The sequence below is a fragment of the Carassius carassius genome, chromosome 34, assembly GCF_963082965.1.
Source record: "Carassius carassius chromosome 34, fCarCar2.1, whole genome shotgun sequence".
NCBI lineage: Eukaryota > Metazoa > Chordata > Actinopteri > Cypriniformes > Cyprinidae > Carassius > Carassius carassius.
Window position 1 is genome coordinate 12,465,701 of NC_081788.1, and position 21,236 is coordinate 12,486,936.

Genomic DNA, 21,236 nt, shown 5'->3' on the forward strand with positions numbered 1-21,236 from the left:
CAACTGCATGATACACAGTGCTGAGAAGCGAAATTACTAGTGCTGTCAATAGATAAAAAAAGACTAATTAATAAAATGAAATATTATAATATAATAAAATGTCATGAATTTTATTTGTTTTAATATTTCATTTTTCACCGCATTGTTGCAGGAAGAGTGCATCCACAACAGAAGTTATATTCTGGTTATCACGTAACTTACTTCGAGTTCACTTGTGCATTTACATCTTTTTGTACATATATAAGTTGTAATATTATATTTATGTTGTATAATATATCTGATTTATGTCATGACCTCTGCCGTTAAGCGCTTCAGTTTACCGGTGTTCAATTTCAGCGTACGCAATGTAAGCAGCAGTGCACAACATTAATAATAACTAGTATAACTTGGAACGACATATGCATAACATTTTAAAGGTTTCGTACTGATTTCGAAATTCTCATGCTTACGTATAAGGCCTTGCTTGGTTTGGCACTGAATTATCTATTGGATCTTTTAACGGTTTACTCACCTAGGCGGAATCTCTGTTCCTCTGATTCTGGCATTCTGACTGTTACCTCTACTCGTTTACGCTCAATGAGTGACCGGGCATTTTTCTCCCTTGGTCCAAAACTCTCTTCCCTATACTATTAGACATGCAGAATCGTTGAATGTGTTTAAATCATCTCTTAAAACTCACTTTTTTAGACTTGCTTATTTGTGATTTGTAAGATGCTGGGGGGTGGGGTATTGTTTATCTGTACATTGTTTTGATGTGTTTTTATTGTTACCTTTCTACTTTTTTTTGCTCTTTTAATCTAAGTATCCTCTTAAGTGAAAAGCGATGTTCTGATTTTCATACAGCATAATTAACTCGCTAACAAATCGCTTAATTCAGCTATTCAGCAACAGCGCACACAGCTTAAACAGAATTGCTGCTTGATACTTCTTTTTCAAAATCACTGATATATTATTAATGAAAACCACTTTTATTTTTATCTTACTGTTTTCATTTGATTTAATTAAAATAATTGTATTATTGTTGGTGCGGAGGTTAGGCCTATACAGTTTAATTTATCCATGGCACATGATTTTAATGTTGCCCAATGCCCAGTGACTTGTTTGCATTATTTGCATGTTTTGTATGTTTGATTTATGTTGAAGTATTTAATGGCTTTTAATGGTGTCTTTTTTTTTAATCAGGCTCTCAATAATTAAATAAAAATTTGGATGAAGATTTATCGGCCAACATATCGGTTATCAGCTTTCATATATGCAACCCTGGACCACAAAACAGTCTTAAGTTGCTGGGGTATATTTTTAGCAACAGCCAAAAAACATTATATGGGTCAAAATCATTGATTTTTCTTTTATGCCAAAAATCATTAGGATATTAAGTAAAAATCATTAGGATATCAAGTAAAAATCATGTTCCAAGAAGATATTTTGTAAATGTCCTATCGTAAATATATATAAACTTAATTTTTGATTAGTAATATGTATTACTAAGAACTTCATTTGGACAACTTCAAAGGTGATTTTCTCAGTATTTAGATTTTTTTGAACCCTCAAATTCCAGATATTCAAATAGTATCTCGTCCAAATATTGTCTGATCCTAATAAACCATACATCAATAGAAAGCTTTTTATGTCTAAATATCAATTAAAAAAAATTTACACTTAAGACTGGTTTTGTGGTCCATGGTCACATATAAATAATTATCGGCTATCCATATCGGCCAAAATTTTCATAAATCAGTAATGAGCAGACAGTGTTGGGGTGCTCTTTTTGGAGTTTTTGTTTTGACAAAGACCAAGTGATACAGAGAAATATACTCACATCTTGATGTTCTCATGGTACTGCTTGGTATCAGACGGCTGGTTGTATAAAGGCTGTAGGGGAGACAGATGAAAGCAGTGGAGTTCAGTTTCACACACACACAGCGGTCACATCAATGCATCCCAGGTCCGGGAGAACTTCTCTTTTTCTACTGTCCCATTTTTCCAGCCAAGCTCAGAAACACAGAAAAGAGTGTTTTCTCCAACACCACATCTAAAATCTTCTGCTATCATCATCATCATCACACACTCATTTGAGATGTCAAGTGAAGAATTTTTCAGAGGGAAAATGGGCATGTAGCAGCGTCTCTTCTGTCACAAAGCGTCACAAAGCGTCACAAAGAGGTGGCACCAGAAGGGCTCTTCTATCACCTCGATTATCAATATAGTTGCGCCAAAATGTCTCTGCACAAGGTCAACAGCTATGTTGTAAACAAATAGGCAGCAGTGCATGTAGTCACAAACTCACAAGCTGAAGGAGTTCATATTTCACACTGTGAAGGTAATGTTACAGCAGGTTTTCATACACCTCAAATGCAATGACTGCATAAAATATAAATAATTAAATAAAACCTTAATACTAATAATAAAATATGTAGATATCAGCTCATTCATTTCAGAAAAAAACTGATAAACACAGTGAAAAATTTTGAGTAACACTGCAAAGACAAACAATATTATGACCTCAACTGTGAGATATGTTGTCAAAGCAGAATATGATGAAACAAACTTAGGACATTCAAACGTCAACTCTGACATAATCAGCTGATGAGACACCTGAAATGATACTGAACTGATACTGCTATAAAACAAATATATGGACTCTATTAGCATCAGCTGACATCATAAGCTTTTTTAATAGAGAAGATTAATGGAAAAAATAGGGAAGATGTGTGAAAGAAGGATAATGGGAAATAAATATGAGGAGAAATGTGGACTCACCAGCTCTACTCGGGGTCCGAGTCCCTCCAGGATCCGGTGAGCCTCCTCTGCCTTTTTCTGTTAAAAAAAACCACACAGCGCACATGTCAGCGGCACATCACCAAGGCAACAAACCTTACACTCACTCTAGCGCACACACATAAACAAGCCAGTGTGTAAGAGATGTACTATTAATAGAGCTCTCAACGGAAGACAAGCGCTGTCCTCTCCCATCTACCTCTCTCCCCTCTCTCTTTGGGAAAGTGGAGAGAGAGAGAGAGAGGAAGAAGGCTGGGGAGGTAATCCAATTAGATGCAATAAAGAAAGAAGAATCTATTGCATTCTGTTCTGTCTTGCTCAAATGCAGAGAGAGAGAGAGAGAGAGAGAGAGAGAGAGAGAGAGAGAGAGAGAGAGAGAGAGAGAGAGAAAGTAACAGAAAGAGAAACAAAAACAATGGAGACCTTATGGGGAAATGGTGACAATATCAGCAGATTTCTGGCTATTTCTTGTGGCTTACGTGTCATTTCCACATAAACATACAAAATGAAAGCCTTAAAAACGTCCTTTCTCTCTTGCAAGCAAATCGCAAGAAACGGACACACACTAATCCAATCGATTTAAAAACAATGGGGTGATGGGGTTTATTTGACATGGGATATATTTTCCATTTTCCTGCAATTATCCATACAGTGTGCGTGAAATATGACCTGACGCTCAGAAATCAATTTAGTCAGTGAGCAGTTCTGATCAGCAGATGCAATGCTCATTTTGAACTGTCAATCTCATCTATAGCAGGCAAACAATAATCAGCCTATCATTTTAAAGTGGACGTATAATGGAAAACGGGATTTTTTTTTCACTTGCTTTCTCACAATGTAGAGCCAGCTCTTTGACTATACCAAACACACTCATCATATAGTCATTCAAAAATCACATAATGATGAGCACATAAAATATGACCGTCCACATTTATATTATATTATCAGTCCAGAATAAAGCAACATAAACCACCATGACATATTAACTATATCAGCAGATTTCACATAACTAGGGCTGAAAATAGCAGCTGCACTGATAAGTGAATAATCTGCTGATTATTTTGAGGGTTGTGATTTAAATAGCAAAATGTACACACACATGCGCTTTCTTCTGTATTCTATTCTGTGGATTTCAGAGAGCATCGAGCGCTTCCTGGAAGAGAACACGAAGGCCTGAGTGCTCTTTGGCAGCATCGCAGCATTAGAGGCCTTAATGGATTAAGAGATGGTGTGTGTGATTAAAAGATCACAGCAGGACCAATGCCAGAACCACCTGACAGAGAAGCAAATGTACAGACCTGGATAGAGTTGAGGCAGAGAACAGTAAAAGCCAGATGAAATTATGATGGAGATACATGAAGCTTTCCAAACAGTGTGTTAAAATGTAGTGCTAAAAACACCCTCCAAGATGCATTCCAAAAGGATAGCCAGTATTCCAATCACTAAAACCTCAAGAGGTGCTTTCAGATGCAAACAAGATGTAACATGGCAAGAAAAAATAAGACCGAAAACAATATAAAAAAAATAAAAATAATAATTATTATATATATATATTTCACAATAGAACATGTTTTTCCTGATGTAGTAACAAATGCAATGTGTGAAATTGTGGAAACATAAATAAATAAATATGCTACATCGACAATGGACTTTTAGATGACCCTATTATTATTATTATTATTCTATATGTACACACATATGACATTCACACTCCATAGACCCAGTTTGAGACACTTGCTGTAATTCTCTAACCACTAGAGGGACCACGAGCACCAAAGACACTTCATTGCTGAAGTAGACCGTATGCTGAGTGACTCTCCATGGCTGCATCTTAAATTACACACAATCCATAGAATATTGTACATAAGCTTAAGAGTAGTACACTCCAAATCATAGTGCCTCAAAAAAGTGTTTCATAGGAGCCTGATTGGTAAGCTATTTGCATTGAAATTTCTAGATTTTCTGGGTCAGTTCACCATCAATCGATTGCAGCACCTCATTACACATTCAACAGCTCGTTTCTCTCATTAAGATCTGTCACAGCTGTTCGACCTACCTGCTTCTGTTCAGAAATGTGCTTCTCTGAACACCAATGTTCATTTAACATTAGTGTGTAATGCAATATATATGTGCATGTATGTAATTAGATGCAGTATTGCAATTATGTAAAGTGAATGCTTTTTGTCTCACCCGGTTTTCATCATAGATGATCTGGACAAGGCTGCGGTGTTTGGCTTCACTGGGTGGAGGTGAGACGGTGCGCTCTGGCTCCTGGGGTTTCGCAGCTTCTTCCTCCAGCTGTTGCTAAAAAAAAAAAACAGTGACAAAGGTTAAAACATAAAAATAAGGACTATATTAGAAATCTTATTTTTACTGATGAAAGAGGACTAATGCATCCCTGCTTGATTAAGCAGCCCGACACAAGAAGAATGCAAAATTACGTGAGCTAATATTAACACTATCCCCACATCAGAAGCACTGCTGCTAACATCAGACAAGCTCTCTGATTGGCTGAGGAGCACTAATGCTTTAGCAAAGAGAGTCAGTGAGACAATTTAACAGTCAAAGATTGATGATCAACAATAATTTCACAGCTTATACACAGATGCGCACAGAAACACAGAGGCCCTGGCTCCAATGAAATGCTGAAAGGGGCCTCCGTCTTGCAAGCATAAGCCTAAACTCATATGGATCAGCTCTAGTGCAGGATCAAGACTGTGTGTATGGTGAATTAAAGAAAATAAACAAGTCGTCCCACCGCCCTCGCAGACAGTTAAACACTCTGTAACCTGATATTCTCACTTCTTCTCTCTTCTCTCCATCACTCCCTCACTTTATGTTAAAGTTTACCGTACCACTTAATTGCCGCAGATGTTTTAATGCTTGGAGGAAACCTAAGGGGAGAGGAGAGCGATGGATGGGGTCTGTCACCTCACTGAAAATAGATGCCAAATCTTTCAGAGGAAAACCGTATGGGGTTGAAGGGCAGATGAGGAGAGGTTTATTTTTCTTGATAGCGTGACTGTACTTATACTAGCACTCAGACTCAAAGCCGTTTCACTCCCTCTCCAATCCTCCATCACTCCCTCAATGGACTAGCCCATGGAGCACAGGTGGCTTCGATTTATTGAGCAGCGGTTTGGACATGGTCCAAAACCTCAAGTGAATTAGGGGGTGTGTTTTACAAGACGACATGGTCTGCTTAAATATTTTATGCAATAAGCATGACTAGAAATATCAGAGAATACATTCTAATGCAACCTTTAAAAAATCATTGTAATACATACAGTTACCATTGTGCAAAGACATTAAATAGGCGAATATACTTGATGCAATTATTATTATTGTACTGAAATAAGTGACCTAAAATTATACTGCTGCATTAACACTTGAAGTAGAGCCCTGAATAAAGGCTCTGCCAAGAAAAAAGAGAGAGGGAGAGGAAACCGAGAGTGGGAAGGAGACCGAGAGGAAAGAGAGGAAGTGTGTTTGTAGCTGTGTGGTCTGCTGAGGCAATAACCACACAATCATCACAACTCTACTATTGCTGCTTCACTAGAGTGTCCAAATTACATAACACTAACTGCACTGTTGATGAAAAGCTTCTACTTACTGCAGCTCTGAAAGCTGTACTTAGAAATCTTTGCCTTCACCTAAATAAAAAGCTTTGCAAACTGTCCTAGTGCTTGTTTTAGAAGGCCAACTTTTCCTGAAATAAAACTAAAATGCACTCTAGGATCCTTTATGCTAGGGTTCAGAATAAATAGGCAAAATGTGGAGAAGGTTACCTGTTTTTTACGCAGTTTACAGATCTGCTGCTCCACCATGGTGATCTCCCGATCCACACGGTCCATGTTCTGGATTAGCTCCTCTTTGGAGAGGCGAGAGGGAACCAAGTCAAGGTCGGGCTCCATGGGCACTGGGCTCACAGGAGAGATGGGCTCAATCTTTCCAATGGAACCACTGCTGTGCTCCTGTATAAACACACACATCATTGTACTCATTTAGACCTGGTAGATGCTTTATTTTGTTTGTAAAAGTTGTGGTTTCAAATGGTTCTTCCTCTAAAGAAAATTTACCAAATATTTACTTTAGCTTAGAATCACAACAATTCCACATATGATGACCGATGATGATGACATATGATGAATTATTCATATGAATTATTAAACACACATACATTATTCTGAAGAATTATGCTGAAGTTTTTTGAGTGGTTGCTAGTAATCTGCTATTTGACAGTAAGTGTGTTTCTTATTATTATCCATCTTTAAAACAGTTGTGCTGCTTCATATTTTTGTAGAAAAGTGGAAAAAAAAATTCTAAACCCAGTATGTACTAGATGCAAATCAGAGCGCAGACTTTTGTGCCTCATTCCGGTGCCACATAAATGTCTGAGCAATCGATTTAAATATTTGTTCTGGTTTTCTGAAATGGAGGTAAGAAGCATGGGTGTCGCTAGGCCATTTTTAGCGGGGCTATAGCGATTAGCTCCATAAACTGTACACAAATTCATGATCACATCAGAGTCAGTCCCCTTTAAATTTCACAAGAAAATGGCAGCAGACGTCGTCTCCTCCTCGTCTTTTTGCACTCTTCAATCTGCAGACAGCGGCAGTGCAGCGCGAGCGGACTCAAACAGAAACAGAGGACACAAGGTGTGTGTTTACTGTATCTGTGCAGTTCTTGTCATAAATTCAATTTACAAAAGGTCACCAGGGAGCAATCGGTTTCTCATCTACTGTAAAGTTTGTGCTGCGTTCCGGCTTATCACACCATAGCTGTTTCCTCCAGCAAAAATCTAGACCTTAACACACATGAATGCATACTTTATAAAACTAATTTTAACTAAATATTAGAGTGATTGACAGAGATACAGTAGAAACAGTATGTATGGTATTGTATTAAACATTGTTTTGTATTAAATAATGACCCAGATCGTGAAATACGTGAGGGAAGCACAACTCGGGAAATGAGAGCATCCAAGGATAATGTGAATGCTTTGTATATATATTTTTTTTCAATATTTTTATTCTAAATAAATGAAATATTCTTTAATGTTATCCATCGTATTAGTTTTTTTTTTAAGTATCGGTTCAGGCACCGTTTAGGCACCGTAAAAGACCCAATCGATACCCAACCACAGTTAAGAGTTACGTGACAAGGTTTCATGCTTAGGTTTGAGGATTTGAACAAACCCCTAACCTCAAGAACGAGCAATAGTGATGCATGCCTTGGCAGGTTGTTTCTGGAAATTTCATTATATCTTTTTACCTCAAGGTGTCAATGCTTTATATGTTTTTGAGTACCCATCAGGACATGGTACCAAGGACACATACCGAGTTTCGAAACAATATGCCAGTGCATTCCTAAAATATAGCATTTCACAACAAAATTCTATATGCCGAAGCCCAAAATGGCTGACATGGGAAAATTGGGTATGTTTCGACTCGGCATCCTGCACTGAATCTAAAGAAGAATTGTGACAGCCCTACTACACAGCAAAACCTGCAGTGTTGAAATCCTGGTTTTAATGACAAAGAGTTAAGAGGAAAAGCACTAGTGTTGAATTTTTAAGCGATTAACACGGCTAGTGAAAATTGGAGAAGTTACAGAGCTTTACTTTTCATAACACTGTGAGTTACTATTATTGTTATTATCTACACCAGAGTTATTTACACACCTAAACCAGTTAAGGTTTCTCACAGATGGCATTTTCTGACTTGCGATGCAGAGCATACAAGAACGGAAAACAAAGTTAAGTGTTTTATCTAATTTACAAAACGTATTTTATAACCACATTGTTTTTTAACAATATTTATGTACTGTGTATGCCTAAACTTTTCTCAGAAACTATTTCTTTCACTCATGACAGACGAGGAGCTGCTTTAAACGCTGACAGTAAGTGTTGTATCTCATTTATAATATGTATTTGAAAACATATTGATTTATATTAGCATTTATGTGCTGTGCACTCATAAACCTTTTCTCAGAAAGACATTTGCTTTACTAGGAGGCTGACAGGGAAACCCCAGAAGTGTTTTACGACCAGGGGCTTAGTTTGCAGGGGATGGGGGAAAGGTAACTTCCAGAAATAACCAAAACTTGCAATATTTATAATGGGGATGAACGATATTATGGGACAATTTCTGTATCGGCTGATAATGGCTTTAAATGTAAATATCTGCATCAGCCCGATATGAAAGATTATTATGATATGTCTTGCTGATAAAAGGAATACATTAACTCACATGTGCGCTCAGGGTGTGCTAGTGATTAGATCATGTCAGCAGTGTGGCTCATTCTTGAAGCAAAGTTTTGTCTGACAGATGATTAGACTGACTGTTTTGGATCGCTGCATTTAATCTGTGAAAGCATGTACAGAATGTTGGCGTTCTGAGTATGATAGTGTAAACAATAACAGCATGAGCAGTGGCAGCAGTGACTGCCTCCCCCAGGTCCTAACGCCCATTTGGTAAACTGTAGGGGGCACTGTTGGCCTAATACAATTAAAAGTATAATAGCCTACACAAATAACATTTAGACTGTTTATGATTAAATAAAGCAGCAATTGATGTCATAAAATTATGAGTATGTTTTGATTTAAGGTCAGAAGCTACAGCTTTGGAAACATGGAAAAATCAAACATGACACTTGAAAATTAAATAATTACTGGGTTTTTTTTTCAAAAACTGTAATATTTTATATAATATAATTTTAATTATTTAAAATGCTAAGGATAAATTAGAACATTATCTAAAAAATATAAACTAAAACGGCTGATAAAAAGAGAAAACAATCTTGCACCAGAACTCCAGAAATAACATATTAAAATACTTATGGCCACCTTTACTAGAATTTATCACATTTTATTGTAGGCTTATTTGATGACAGAATTTTCTGTTTTGGGTGAACAATTATTGTATTGTAATTGATACTTGACTTTGACATTTCACCTGTCAATAGTATTATGGATGTGAAATTATCATTTTTTTAATTTTTTTTTATTTTATAGAAACACTTTTGTGATGCTGCAAGAGGGAGTGGATATCTTGCTTGGCTGAAAAATGCAGAGAAACCTCGCTCTCATCATGCTGAAAAAAAAGAGACTAATGTCAAGGAGGTCTAAACGGCATTAGCACACAACAACAGATTTGTTCAGTGAGAGTTACCATGCTTTCAGAGTTGATGGTAATGAAAGCAATGCTTTAGAATAAATTTAGAATAAATATGGTCCAAATAAGTATTTTGTGGCTTTGCACTGTTTTGCTTTGACATTATGATGCTGCTTTGAAATTATGTTTTAATTGTTGTAAGAACATGTTGTTTCGATGCATTGAAAACATTGAATGTGAAGACTATAATAATAATAATAATAATAATAATAATAAAAACATTTGTAAACATACCTTGTTCTGTGGGTTTATTTTTTTACAAATTGTAAAGTAACTGTTCTGTTACTCCTTAATTCCTTTTACCTACTCAGTTAAGAGTTATATTAACATTTTTAAGAGTTATCAAAATAATATTGTTAATTATTTAAATCTAAGGTAGTGTTCTTTTACTCTAAAGAGTTAGATTAACACTGATGTTGGATTAACTCCATTCCAACTCTTGAGGCAGTGTTATTTTGTTAACATTTAAAAAAATGTTAATTTAACACTGGGCAGTGAGAATTATATAAACACCAGGATAGTGTTGAAATTAACTCTCGCAAAGTTAAATTGACACTTGTGCTTTTGCTGTGTAACGTTACTTCTCAGAGTATCATAATAATAATAACAACAGTTTATTAAAACATTATTTTTTTAGGAATGGCACAATTTTTAATCCATGTTTTAAGTTCAACTGTAAACTTTTTTTTTATCAACCCCAATGGTATCATATGCAAAGAACATTTTCAAAACAAACATTCAAATTTATAAAATAACATGACATTAATGCAGTGATATTTTGACTGTTTTAATTATGAAATGACTGTTGAGTGTGTTCTGGTGACATTTCTTTCCACATAATAGCTCTTAGCTGCCATGACAACAGCTGTGGCAAACGTCTCTCCACTGTGGACATACACGTGTACGTGTGTATTTGCATTTCATATCTGGTCCAGACCCATTTCACGCATGTTTCATGTTACAGACATGAATGATCCCTCAAATCACATGACTTGATGACTGAAAAAGCATTACTAGAGCACCCAGAACTAGAAATGACTACTAGCTACCAAACAATTGCCAACACGCAGCAACAAGGCTTTGGGTTTATTTATACATATAAATAAACACACCCATATAATGTGAATCATGGGCTGTCAAAGTAACACAAGTCATACGACACTCTATGAGCTGTAACAAGCCATTTGTGTGTGTGAGAGAGACTTTTCTCCTCCCTGAGCTTTCAGTTTCATGTGTGTCATTGAGTGTGACAGCTCTTACATAAAGAGCACGAGAGATTTCCTGTGTCCACTTTGACTTGAGTGTCCTTTCAAAAGTCCCGCTCTCAGTCTCTCACCCAAACATGCTCAAATCCTAACGTAAATATCTTCAACGGGTTTCATCTAGTTCAGCTCCATTACTAATACTGCTGCATAATGGCTTCCCGCAGCACCAGTTTCACCTTCATTTTCACTTACAGGGATGAACAGACACGTTGGTCCATTAAAACAGAGTTCCACAATAGAAATTTTCACAGTGTCATCCTATCAACGTTTCACAATTCAAGTGATCTCCTGTCAAGGCTGTTCTGTCCACAAGAGGCTGTTCTGTTCCCATAAACAAGATTATACTGCAAATGCTTTTGCCAGCAGACACTGTGACTCTTCCCACACAGTTAGACTCATCTACTGGTCTCGTTGTTCCTGTGAGGAAGAGAAGTGCGCAAGTCTCTAAAGCAGTCAATAAATACCAAAAGTATTGGCTACGTGATGCACACTTGGCAAAACCTGATAGAGCCTGGTAACACCTCCAGTTGTAAAGCACCAGAAATGGATCTCACATGGTGTGAGGCAGCAGTATGTTGTTATAGAGGCTCCATATATTCCACCTACACACACACACACACACACACACACACACCCTTCACAGAGCCCCTGACCTAGAAAAGAGAGTTCCTAAGAAGTTGCAGAGTTATTCCAAACATCTGCCTGTGCCGTTTACCGTTACACCACATAAACATTCATTCCCTCACAACCACATAAACATTCATTCCCTCACAACCCAACAAAGAAAACCACAGCTACAATGTCAGAGGTTCTGGTATTATTGACATAACTCTTTAAGATGCAATCTTTTAGAAACTCAAACCAAACAGTATCCACACACACATGTCAGTTCCCAGCAGGCCTGTGTGGTGGTAAATGGCAGTGCTGGCCGGAATGATAAAAATGCAGGCCAAAGGAAAGAGACAGGCTGATTTACGAGGCCAATAAATATGGATTTAGTGATAATCTGCTGAACAGACTTATTATCGCTCTTCTCTACAGTTGGATTAATCCACATACAGCATGCAGCATCCTAAACTCTGGAATAGCTTTCCTGATAATGTTCGGGGTTCAGACACACTCTCTTTAAATGTAGATTAAAAAACGCATCTTCGCCAAGCATTTGAATAATGCATCTCATAAATTGTGACTGCAGTTGTATCTGATCAAATGCGTATTCTTATTCTTTAGCTTGGGTTAAACTAATTAATTTTACTTTGTTGGAACAGCAGCTATGCTCATGATGTCTCTATTTGTTTCTCTAGGATATACACAAGCTCCAGTCTGGATCCAGAACACCTGAGAAGAGATTATGCTGACCCCTCAGAGGACCTCAGATGATGCTAACCCTGAATCAACAAACAGAACTAACAAATATTGCTACAAGTGTGATTGCATCATATAATAATTGCTGTTAATAATGTTCATCGTCTGGCTGACTATGTCTTGTATAAATCTTTCTGAAAAATCCTGTCATATGCACACAAACTGACAGTCACCACTTTTTGTGTAAAGTTGCTTTGTAATGATTTGTATCGTAAAAATAAACAAATAAACTTGAATTGAATTGAACTGAATCCTTTCTAGCCCGATCCCACAATAATCACGCACAAGCCGGAGGATTCAGAGTCAGGTGAAGCTCTCGTCTATCAGCGGATCTGTCTACTGTATGAGCAGATATAATAGGGTTCGCTGATGGATCCACTGATAGATGCGTGCAGCTTCTCAGTGACATTATAGTGACGCCACTCACATCATTCACCGTCGAGGAAGTAAGGAGAAGACTGAAGAAATGTGGGTATTGCACATAATTCTACTCCTATAGCGTTAAGACAGATGACGGAATGTATCATTTGCACATATTTTTAAGTCTTGCCAACACAGACTTTAAACATTCAAGCCATTCAAGCACAAAAAGACATGAAAGAGAACTGAATACAGTACTCACACGGTCTCTTATAGACTGCTAAATAAACCTGCTGTCTGCGTCATTACTGTTTATACAGTGAAGACTATCTAGAGTTATTTTACAATTGAAAAGATTATTCCGTTTCTGTAGTAGGGATGTCAGCGATTAATTGATGATTTATTAATTATCGATAAGAGATGCAATCGATTAAACCTCTCGATGGTCGATTAAGCCATTTCATTTTGCTCTGCGTTCGGCTCATGCACAAAACACATGCAAACAGCTGTGAGTGACGATGAATCAATTTATTCATAATATACAAATTAAGCTTTTAATGTGATTTAAAAAGTACATTAACCTGTTAACCAGATACCCCATTACGGGACCCACAGCTGGAAATTACCTACCTACCTAATATTAATAGTTCCTGACTTCAGTGTGCTACACGACATGGATTGGTAAGTGAAGCTTATGAGAAAATGAGAAATGTGAATAAAATAGTCAGACTCTGTGTTTCGGTTCGAAAAACCAAAGTTTCACACACTTATGTGGTATATGTGCATTGCACACGTTTAAGTGCGTATGTGCATGCGTTCATGTTTGCTTGTGTAACGTTATGTGTGTGTACGTGCGTGTGAATGCATGCATTCATTTTTGTGCATATGTACGTGCATGCACATATCGGTGTGTGTGTGTCTAGGTGCATGTGTGTATATGTGTATGCGTGTGTGCATATGTTCATCTGTATGTTTTTGTGTGTGAATGTGTGCATGTGTATATCTGTATGTCCGTGTGTGAATGCATGTGTGAAAAGGTGAGTGTGCATGTTTATGTGTGCATCTTTTACAGTCTACGAGTTATGCGAATGTGTGTGTGCGCATGTGTGTATATGCAAATGTGTGTGTACGTTCGTGTGTGTACTTTCGTGCGTGTACGTTCGTGCGTGTGTGTGTGTGTGTGTGTGTGTGTGTGTGTGTGAGTGTGTGAGTGAGTGTGTGTGTGTGTGTGTGTGTGTGTGTGTGTGTGTGTGTGTGTGTATATTAGTGTGTGTGGATGTGTACATTCATGTCTTTGTGTAAAATGAAGCGGTTGGTCACTGAAGTGAAGTGACATTCAGCCAAGTATGGTAAACCATACTCAGAATTCGTGCTCTGCATTTAACCCATCCAAAGTGCGCACACACAGAGCAGTGAACACACACACACACACACTGTGAACACAAACCCAGAGCAATGGGCAGCCATTTATGCTGCGGCGCCCGGGGAGCAGTTGGGGGTTCGATGCCTTGCTCAAAAGGAACTTAAGTCGTGGTATTGCCGGCCCAAGATTCAAACACACAACCCTAGGGTTAGGAGTCAAACTCTCTAACCACTAGGCCATGACTTCCCAATGTCCAGGGAGTGCTGGAAAAATTCCCTCACTTTTGGCAGATCCAACACCCATGTAGAGAAGCAGACCTACGTACTTATTTCTTCAGCCCATGTGAATTTCTTACTCCTCTCCAGATTTCCCACCACATTCTTGTTGGTGTTTGCACACAAAATGTATATGTACGTGTGTGTACATGCGTGCATGTGTATATCTGCATGTTTTTGTAAAGGTGTGTATGTGTGTGTGTGTGTGTGTGTGTGTGTGTGTGTGTACATGCATGTGTGTAAGTAACTGCAGGCTTTATTTTTATTGTTATGTCATTGTTATTGTATTATTATAATAGTGTTCTTTTTTTTTTTTTTTTTTTTTAATTTTGCTCTTACTAATAAATTGCTTTATAATGAGAAGTATTTTTATGAATATATATATTGTGAGTTTATAACACATGCTTCTATTTTTATTTTTTTCAGTGTGGCTTCTCCAGTTACCTACGAAGCAGCAAATGGGCCGTTCACATCGAACACAACACCATCTTAGAGGGGCCGGGGTTGACACCTCCCAAGATGCTCGGAAACAAAGTACAATACAATTTTCCAGCACTTCCTGGACAATGCAGTGACCAACAGCTTAATTTTACACAAAGAGCTGTCAAACTGCCAAAAAGACTTATGTATTATAGTTCCTTTGTCAAGATTGAGGCATTAGATTCTTTTGTTCATGAGTTTTCAGATTTTCTTCTAAATAAAAAGCAGTAAAATTTCTTTTTTTTTTTGTTTGTTTGTTTTTTTGTCTATTTAAATTCTATTTACTAACTCACCACACACACTAAAGTACAATAGCAGTAATTTCCTGAAAGCCAATACTTTTCTGAAAAAAATTATACTTTGTTCTTTAGGATACCACATTGTGTTATAATTTTATACTCAAAAAAACTATATTACTGAAAACGGCCTATTTTAGCTTTAGGTTCTAAAGGGTTAACCCATGATTTAACTAAAATGAGGGAACAACTTCATAAATTAATTCATGGCCATGAAATCTTTTATTTCCCTTCCCGCATGATTACTGCGGCAAGAGATACAAAAATAGTGATACAAAGTGAATTCCAATAAAATAAACCTGCAAAATTAGAGTTAGCCGGTGATGATTTAGGAAAAGTAACAATGTCTCAGTATTACTGAATTTGTGGAAATTCGTTACCTCCAAATGCAACTAGCCAAACCGTTAGGTTACTAACGTAACCCCGGTTCTCTGACAACATGAAGTGAGGTATCTCACTATGGGACCGCCTCAGGGCGTGGCCGATCGCGGAAGCACCAATAACACCACGTCTGCCAACCAAGGCAGACCAATCGCTGCAGCGATCAGGGAGTCCTGCTCCCTGTATATAAACTGCAGCTACCTGCCATTTCGTCATTCTCGCATATCTCTTCTCCATGCAGAACAGGCAAGGAGGGCAATGTTTGTGAGATACCTTACTTCATATGATCAGAGAACCGGGATTACGTTAGTAACCTAACGTTCTCTTTCTAACATTCATTCGGTATCTCACTATAGGATATAGACAACTCCCGTATTGCCGATATGCTGACGAAGCAGACTAAGAAAGGCTGAGTAATTATCTGAATCATAGCTCCCGACGAGGGTGAAAACAGAATAATACGAGGAATTCGCCCTTTAATAAAATTGCATTGTACAACCTGACTACTCACTTCTAGAACTGAATGGGCCAGAGAGGGCTCTGTCACATCCAGTCTATAAAAACGAGCAAATGTGTGCGGAGTAGACCAGCTGGTTGCCGCGCAAATTTCCTGAATAGAGATGCCTCTAAATAGAGCCCAGGAACTACCCATACCTCTAGTAGAGTGTGCTCGTAGTCCTATTGGGGGCTCCAAATTCGAATTATTGTAACATAATACGATAGCCTCCACCACCCAATGGGAAAGGCGTTGACGGGAGATAGGTCTTCCTCTGTAAGAATCAGCCCACGAGACAAACAGCTGATTGCTCTTATGAACGAACAGGACATAAACTGTGTAACCTCTCCTCCTCTGGGGATGCAAAGGGTGGTGGATGAAAAGCTAGCAGGTTCACTGATTGAACTGCACCAGCGTGATCAAACAGCATGTAGTTCACTCTCCATTTTTTCTGTAGTGAGAGCGAGCAACAGAGCCATCTTTAGAGCTAGTAACTTCAAGGCAATTTTATCAATGGGTTCAAAAGGTGCTATTGAGAGCGCGTTTAGAACCATGGACAGGTCCCAGAGCGGGACCAGCGGCTTCGATACTGGGTGTAACCGACGTGCACCTCTCATAAATCGACAGACGAGAGGGTGCTGGCCAATAGTACCCGAGTTAATACCCACGTGACATGCCGAGATAGCCGACAGATAAACCTTGACTGTAGAAAAGGCTCTGCCCTTATCTAGAAGGTCCTGTAAAAACACCAGCACATCCGAAACTGAACACAAGAAAGGAACAATGTTCCTATCTGCGCACCAACCCTCAAACACCCTCCATTTGAGATTATATAAAGAGCGTGTTGAGGCAGCCCTCGCGTTCTGAATTGTCTCAATCACTTTTGGAGGTAACCCAGCTGCATCCAGATTTTGCCTCTCACGGGCCAGGCCCAGAGAGCTAGTTTCTGAGGGGAAGGGTGAAATATTTCCCCCCGTGCTTGCTAGAGGAGATCCCTGCGCGCTGGTAACAGCTATGGCTGGTCGGAGAGCAGTTGCGCAATCTCCGCCACCCAAAGTCTCCCCGGCCAGTATTGCGCGATCAAAATCATTACACGTTTTCATTTCCGAACCCTTCGTAGTGTCGGCTCGATCAGGCTCAACGGAGGGAAAGCGTAAAGTAATATGTCTGGCCACTCGTGGGCCAGAGCATCCACACCCAATGGTCCATCGTTGCCCACCAGAGAGAAGAACAGGGGACATTGCGCGTCTTCGCGTGATGCGAAGAGATCTACGGCAGCCTGGCCGAATCTCTGCCACACCATGATCATAACTTGGGGGTGGAGTTTCAACTCCACGTACAGAGGATTCCCTCTGGACAGTAAGTCTGCTCCCCTGTCCATTATTCCTGGAACATGCGTCGCACGTAATGACAGGAGGTTCCTGCTGCTCCACATAATCAGAGCTTTCGCTAACAAATGGAGCTTGTGAGAACGCACTCCTCCCTGTTGGTTTATGTAGGCTATCACCGTTGTATTGTCTGTCCTGACCAATACATGATGATTCTTGAGAAAAAGCACAAAATGTCTCAGAGCTAGCAACACCGTAAGTAGTTCTAGAAAATTTATGTGCTTCTCTCTCAGCGCCGAAGACCAAACTCTCCTCACTGTTCTGCCCTCGAACACTGCCCCCCAGCCCGTGAGAGATGCATCTGTTGTCACCACATTCCTCAATAGTACAGGACCCAGAGGACATCTTTTCCTGAGAAAAGACGGGGCTCTCCAATGACAGAGAGCGCTCATGCATTCTGGTAAGACTCGCACGCTGCGGCTGAGACAGCTCATGGGGCGAATGCCCTGTGACGCTGTCCAGTTCTGAAAATCCCTCATTCTCAGCAGTCCCAGGGGAACCACTGTTGAGGCCATCCGACCCAGTAGTCAAAGACACATTCGGAAAGAGACTAAATTCTCTCGTTGAAAGAGGGAGAGGCAGTTGAGAAATGTTTAGATGTGCTCTTCTGATAGGAACGCTCGAAACCTCACTGAATTCAACCTGAGACCCAAGTAGACTATTTCCTGTGAAGGAATTAGACAATTTTTTGTTTGGTTTATCTTGAAACCTAATCTCTCCAGATTTGTCACTAGTGTGTGTATCACGCTCTGCTTGATGCGGAGACGGTGCGCAGATGAGCAGATCGTCCAGATATGATGAAACTGACTCCTCTGTTCCTTAACGGTGTCAGAGCCGCTTCCACACATTTGGTAAATACCCGGGGTGCTAAAGCCACGCCAAAGGGGATTCTCATATACTCGTATGATGTGCCCTGATAAGCGAACCTTAGATATTTCCTGTGAGCAGGAAAAATATCTATGTGAAAATATGCGTCCTGGAGGTCCACTGAGGTGAACCAATCCCCTTGACGATAACTTTGACACAATATTCTGAGCGAAAGCATTTTGAATTTGTATTTTCTGAGGTGTTTGTTGAGGACCCATGAATCTAAAATGGGACGGAGACCTCCCCCTCGATTGGGAATCACAAAATAACGGGAGTAGAAGCCCATCTGGCTTTCATTCTTATCACTCCTTTTCTCATTAAAGAGGATATTTCTTCCTCTAAAACCTGAGCTGCTTCCCCTTGGGCCACTGAAATCACCACTCCATTGAACACAGGAGGTTTACAGTGAATTGAAGTCTGTATCCTCTGTCTATCGTGGTTAAAAACCAGGGATGAACTGCGCATGCGCGCCAGTTCTCCGCTTGAGCAGCGAGTGAGCCCTTCCTGGCTTTGCTCACTGGTGGTGCTGTGGCAATAATGCTCCGTCGAAGTAGTTATATTTGTTATTTTTTGTGATAGTTTTTCTTTTTTGTGATATCTTTTTATTTTCATCCCGCTCTGTGCCCTCAGCCCTTGGCCTGGATACAACAGAGAAAACTTTATTTGTGAAGGGATGCTTACACACTTTTGTCTTTCCTCCCTTAGAACCAACCTCGTAAGTGGAGGGAGAGACAATTCTTTGGGGGGCGCCAGGTGAACATGTGCCATTTTCCTGTGAACACTGGACTTTGAACTGCCCACATGAACACTTTGCACATTTCAATTCCTTCTCCGTTTCCCCGCAGGAGGGAGAAAGGAATCGTTTTGAAGGGATGGGACAGAGAAACCCTGAGTGCTGTCTCCAAACCCTTCTTGTTGCCAAACTGATGTCTCAGGTCGACCGCCTCTTTTTGTTCCCCTGAGGGGGGGCTCACCGGTGTTTCGCTGCTGTGGCTGCGAACGATTGTTACGGTTTCACGAAACCAGGCTTTGACAGAGGGCCCACGCTTCCTGGCTGTTGTGGCAGAGCAGGACGAGAAGGTTGATAATCTGAATGACCTCCTCTACCTAAAGGCCTGAAATTCGGATGGCTTGGGTGATAAGGACGAGCTTTCTGGTGAGACAGTCCTTGATTGCTTCTCCCTCTTTTTTCCGCAGGGAACATTGCTGACGCATAGCTGTTACCGTCGCGCCGAACATGGCCTTCGGATCGATAGGGGCATCCAAAAACTCTGAGAGGCCTGACAAACCCAGCCATAGCAATCTCTATAGCTGCAGCCCTGCGACAGACCTCGAGAAGATCTGTATCCGTCTGCACAGGGGAGGGTGAGCTCTCATCCTGTGCACTTGGCGGATGCAACTGCATTGGGGGAAAAATAGTATCTTCATCATCCTCATCCTCGAGGATGGTCGACAAAACTTCGTCATCGTCATCGTCATCTTCCTCTCGCGCTAACAGATCTTCAAACAGCGGTGGAAGGACGGGTGACACCTTCTCCATCATCTCACCCCAGGAGCTGGAGGCCTGTGGACAATCCATCGGTTCCTCTCTGGGTTGAGCAGAGAGGCATGGGTCCGACTTCCCAGCTACTGCAATGAGAAGCCTTCGCTCTCTGGTTTTGACTGAGAACTCTGCACAGTGGGGACAGCCCTCGGGGTCGGTCAACGCTGCCTGAGTGTGTTTAGCACCCAAGCAGGAGATGCAGAGACCGTGTGAATCTTTAGCAGAAATCCAAATTCCGCACACACGGATGAGGAGCACGGCCCTGTCCTCCGGGGCTCTCCGGCTCTTTTGCAGTGGCCATGAAGTCTGCACTCTCTTCGGACGGTAAGCCCACCACAACATGACAACTAGTAGGGAGCTGTGCTGCGACAGAGAGCTCTTTTCCTATTTTTTTGGTGCGTGGTGAGGGCGCCAAAAACTCGAAAAAAATAAGTAGAGGAACTTAAAGTAGAAAACTTGCCTTGACGCGTTAGTTATCTTACTCTAAGTGGTATGTCACTCGACAAGAATATATTGCGTTTGGGACGTTACCTTGCGGCTCCGTCGATAAACTGTTTAGCAATAATTCTCCAAGTCTTCTGAGGACAGCTTCCGAAATCTTAGCAAATAGGCCTACCGTAAAGTAAAAATTCAAAATCTGACATTTTCCAGAACAGGATCATATTAAGTACTAATCATAATACTCACATAAAAATGTCTGATGTAATCAACAGTGTGTTTTGCTGCAGACTGTGCAGCACACACACGCACCACAGTTAGGTTATTTTAAATGTCATATTATAAGCTGAAACAACAACGAGCACCATAAAACCATTTAAAGAGGCATGCTCAGTGGTTGAAGAGATGCGAAAGCACACCGTTTTTTAAGGAACTGAACAGCATGCAGCACAAATAGAAACCAAAACTAAAATTGGATTCACCACACTACTACTGCTATCTCACTTCGAATTGATTTCAAATGTGTCACCACATATGAATGACACATAAGAGAGACACATGATATAAATTGGCCAGTTACAATCACCTAGTAGAGATTCATTGCTGTAGTTTTTTTTGTAAAGATGTAAAAGATCACAATCTCTACAATTCACTTGAAAAATAGACCGCAAATGATTTAAAGGTCAATCACAACATAAAAACATCAGATCACCCACCCATACATCTGGGTATTAACATTTATGCTGATGCCCCATCTGGGGAAGAA

At 39.9% G+C, this 21,236-nt stretch overlaps 1 protein-coding gene across 1 annotated transcript in view; it reads right to left on the reverse strand.

The window, feature by feature from the left end:
* LOC132114416 (nuclear receptor corepressor 2-like) overlaps positions 1 to 21,236 on the reverse strand; it is a 131,693-nt gene that overhangs the window by 57,104 nt on the left and 53,353 nt on the right. The window contains exons 5-8 of the mRNA XM_059522500.1: positions 6,567 to 6,752; positions 4,969 to 5,082; positions 2,761 to 2,817; positions 1,820 to 1,872 (exon numbers count right to left, since the gene is read on the reverse strand). Of these exons, the coding sequence (XP_059378483.1) occupies positions 1,820 to 1,872; positions 2,761 to 2,817; positions 4,969 to 5,082; positions 6,567 to 6,752 (410 nt within the window). The remainder of the gene's footprint in view (positions 1 to 1,819; positions 1,873 to 2,760; positions 2,818 to 4,968; positions 5,083 to 6,566; positions 6,753 to 21,236) is intronic.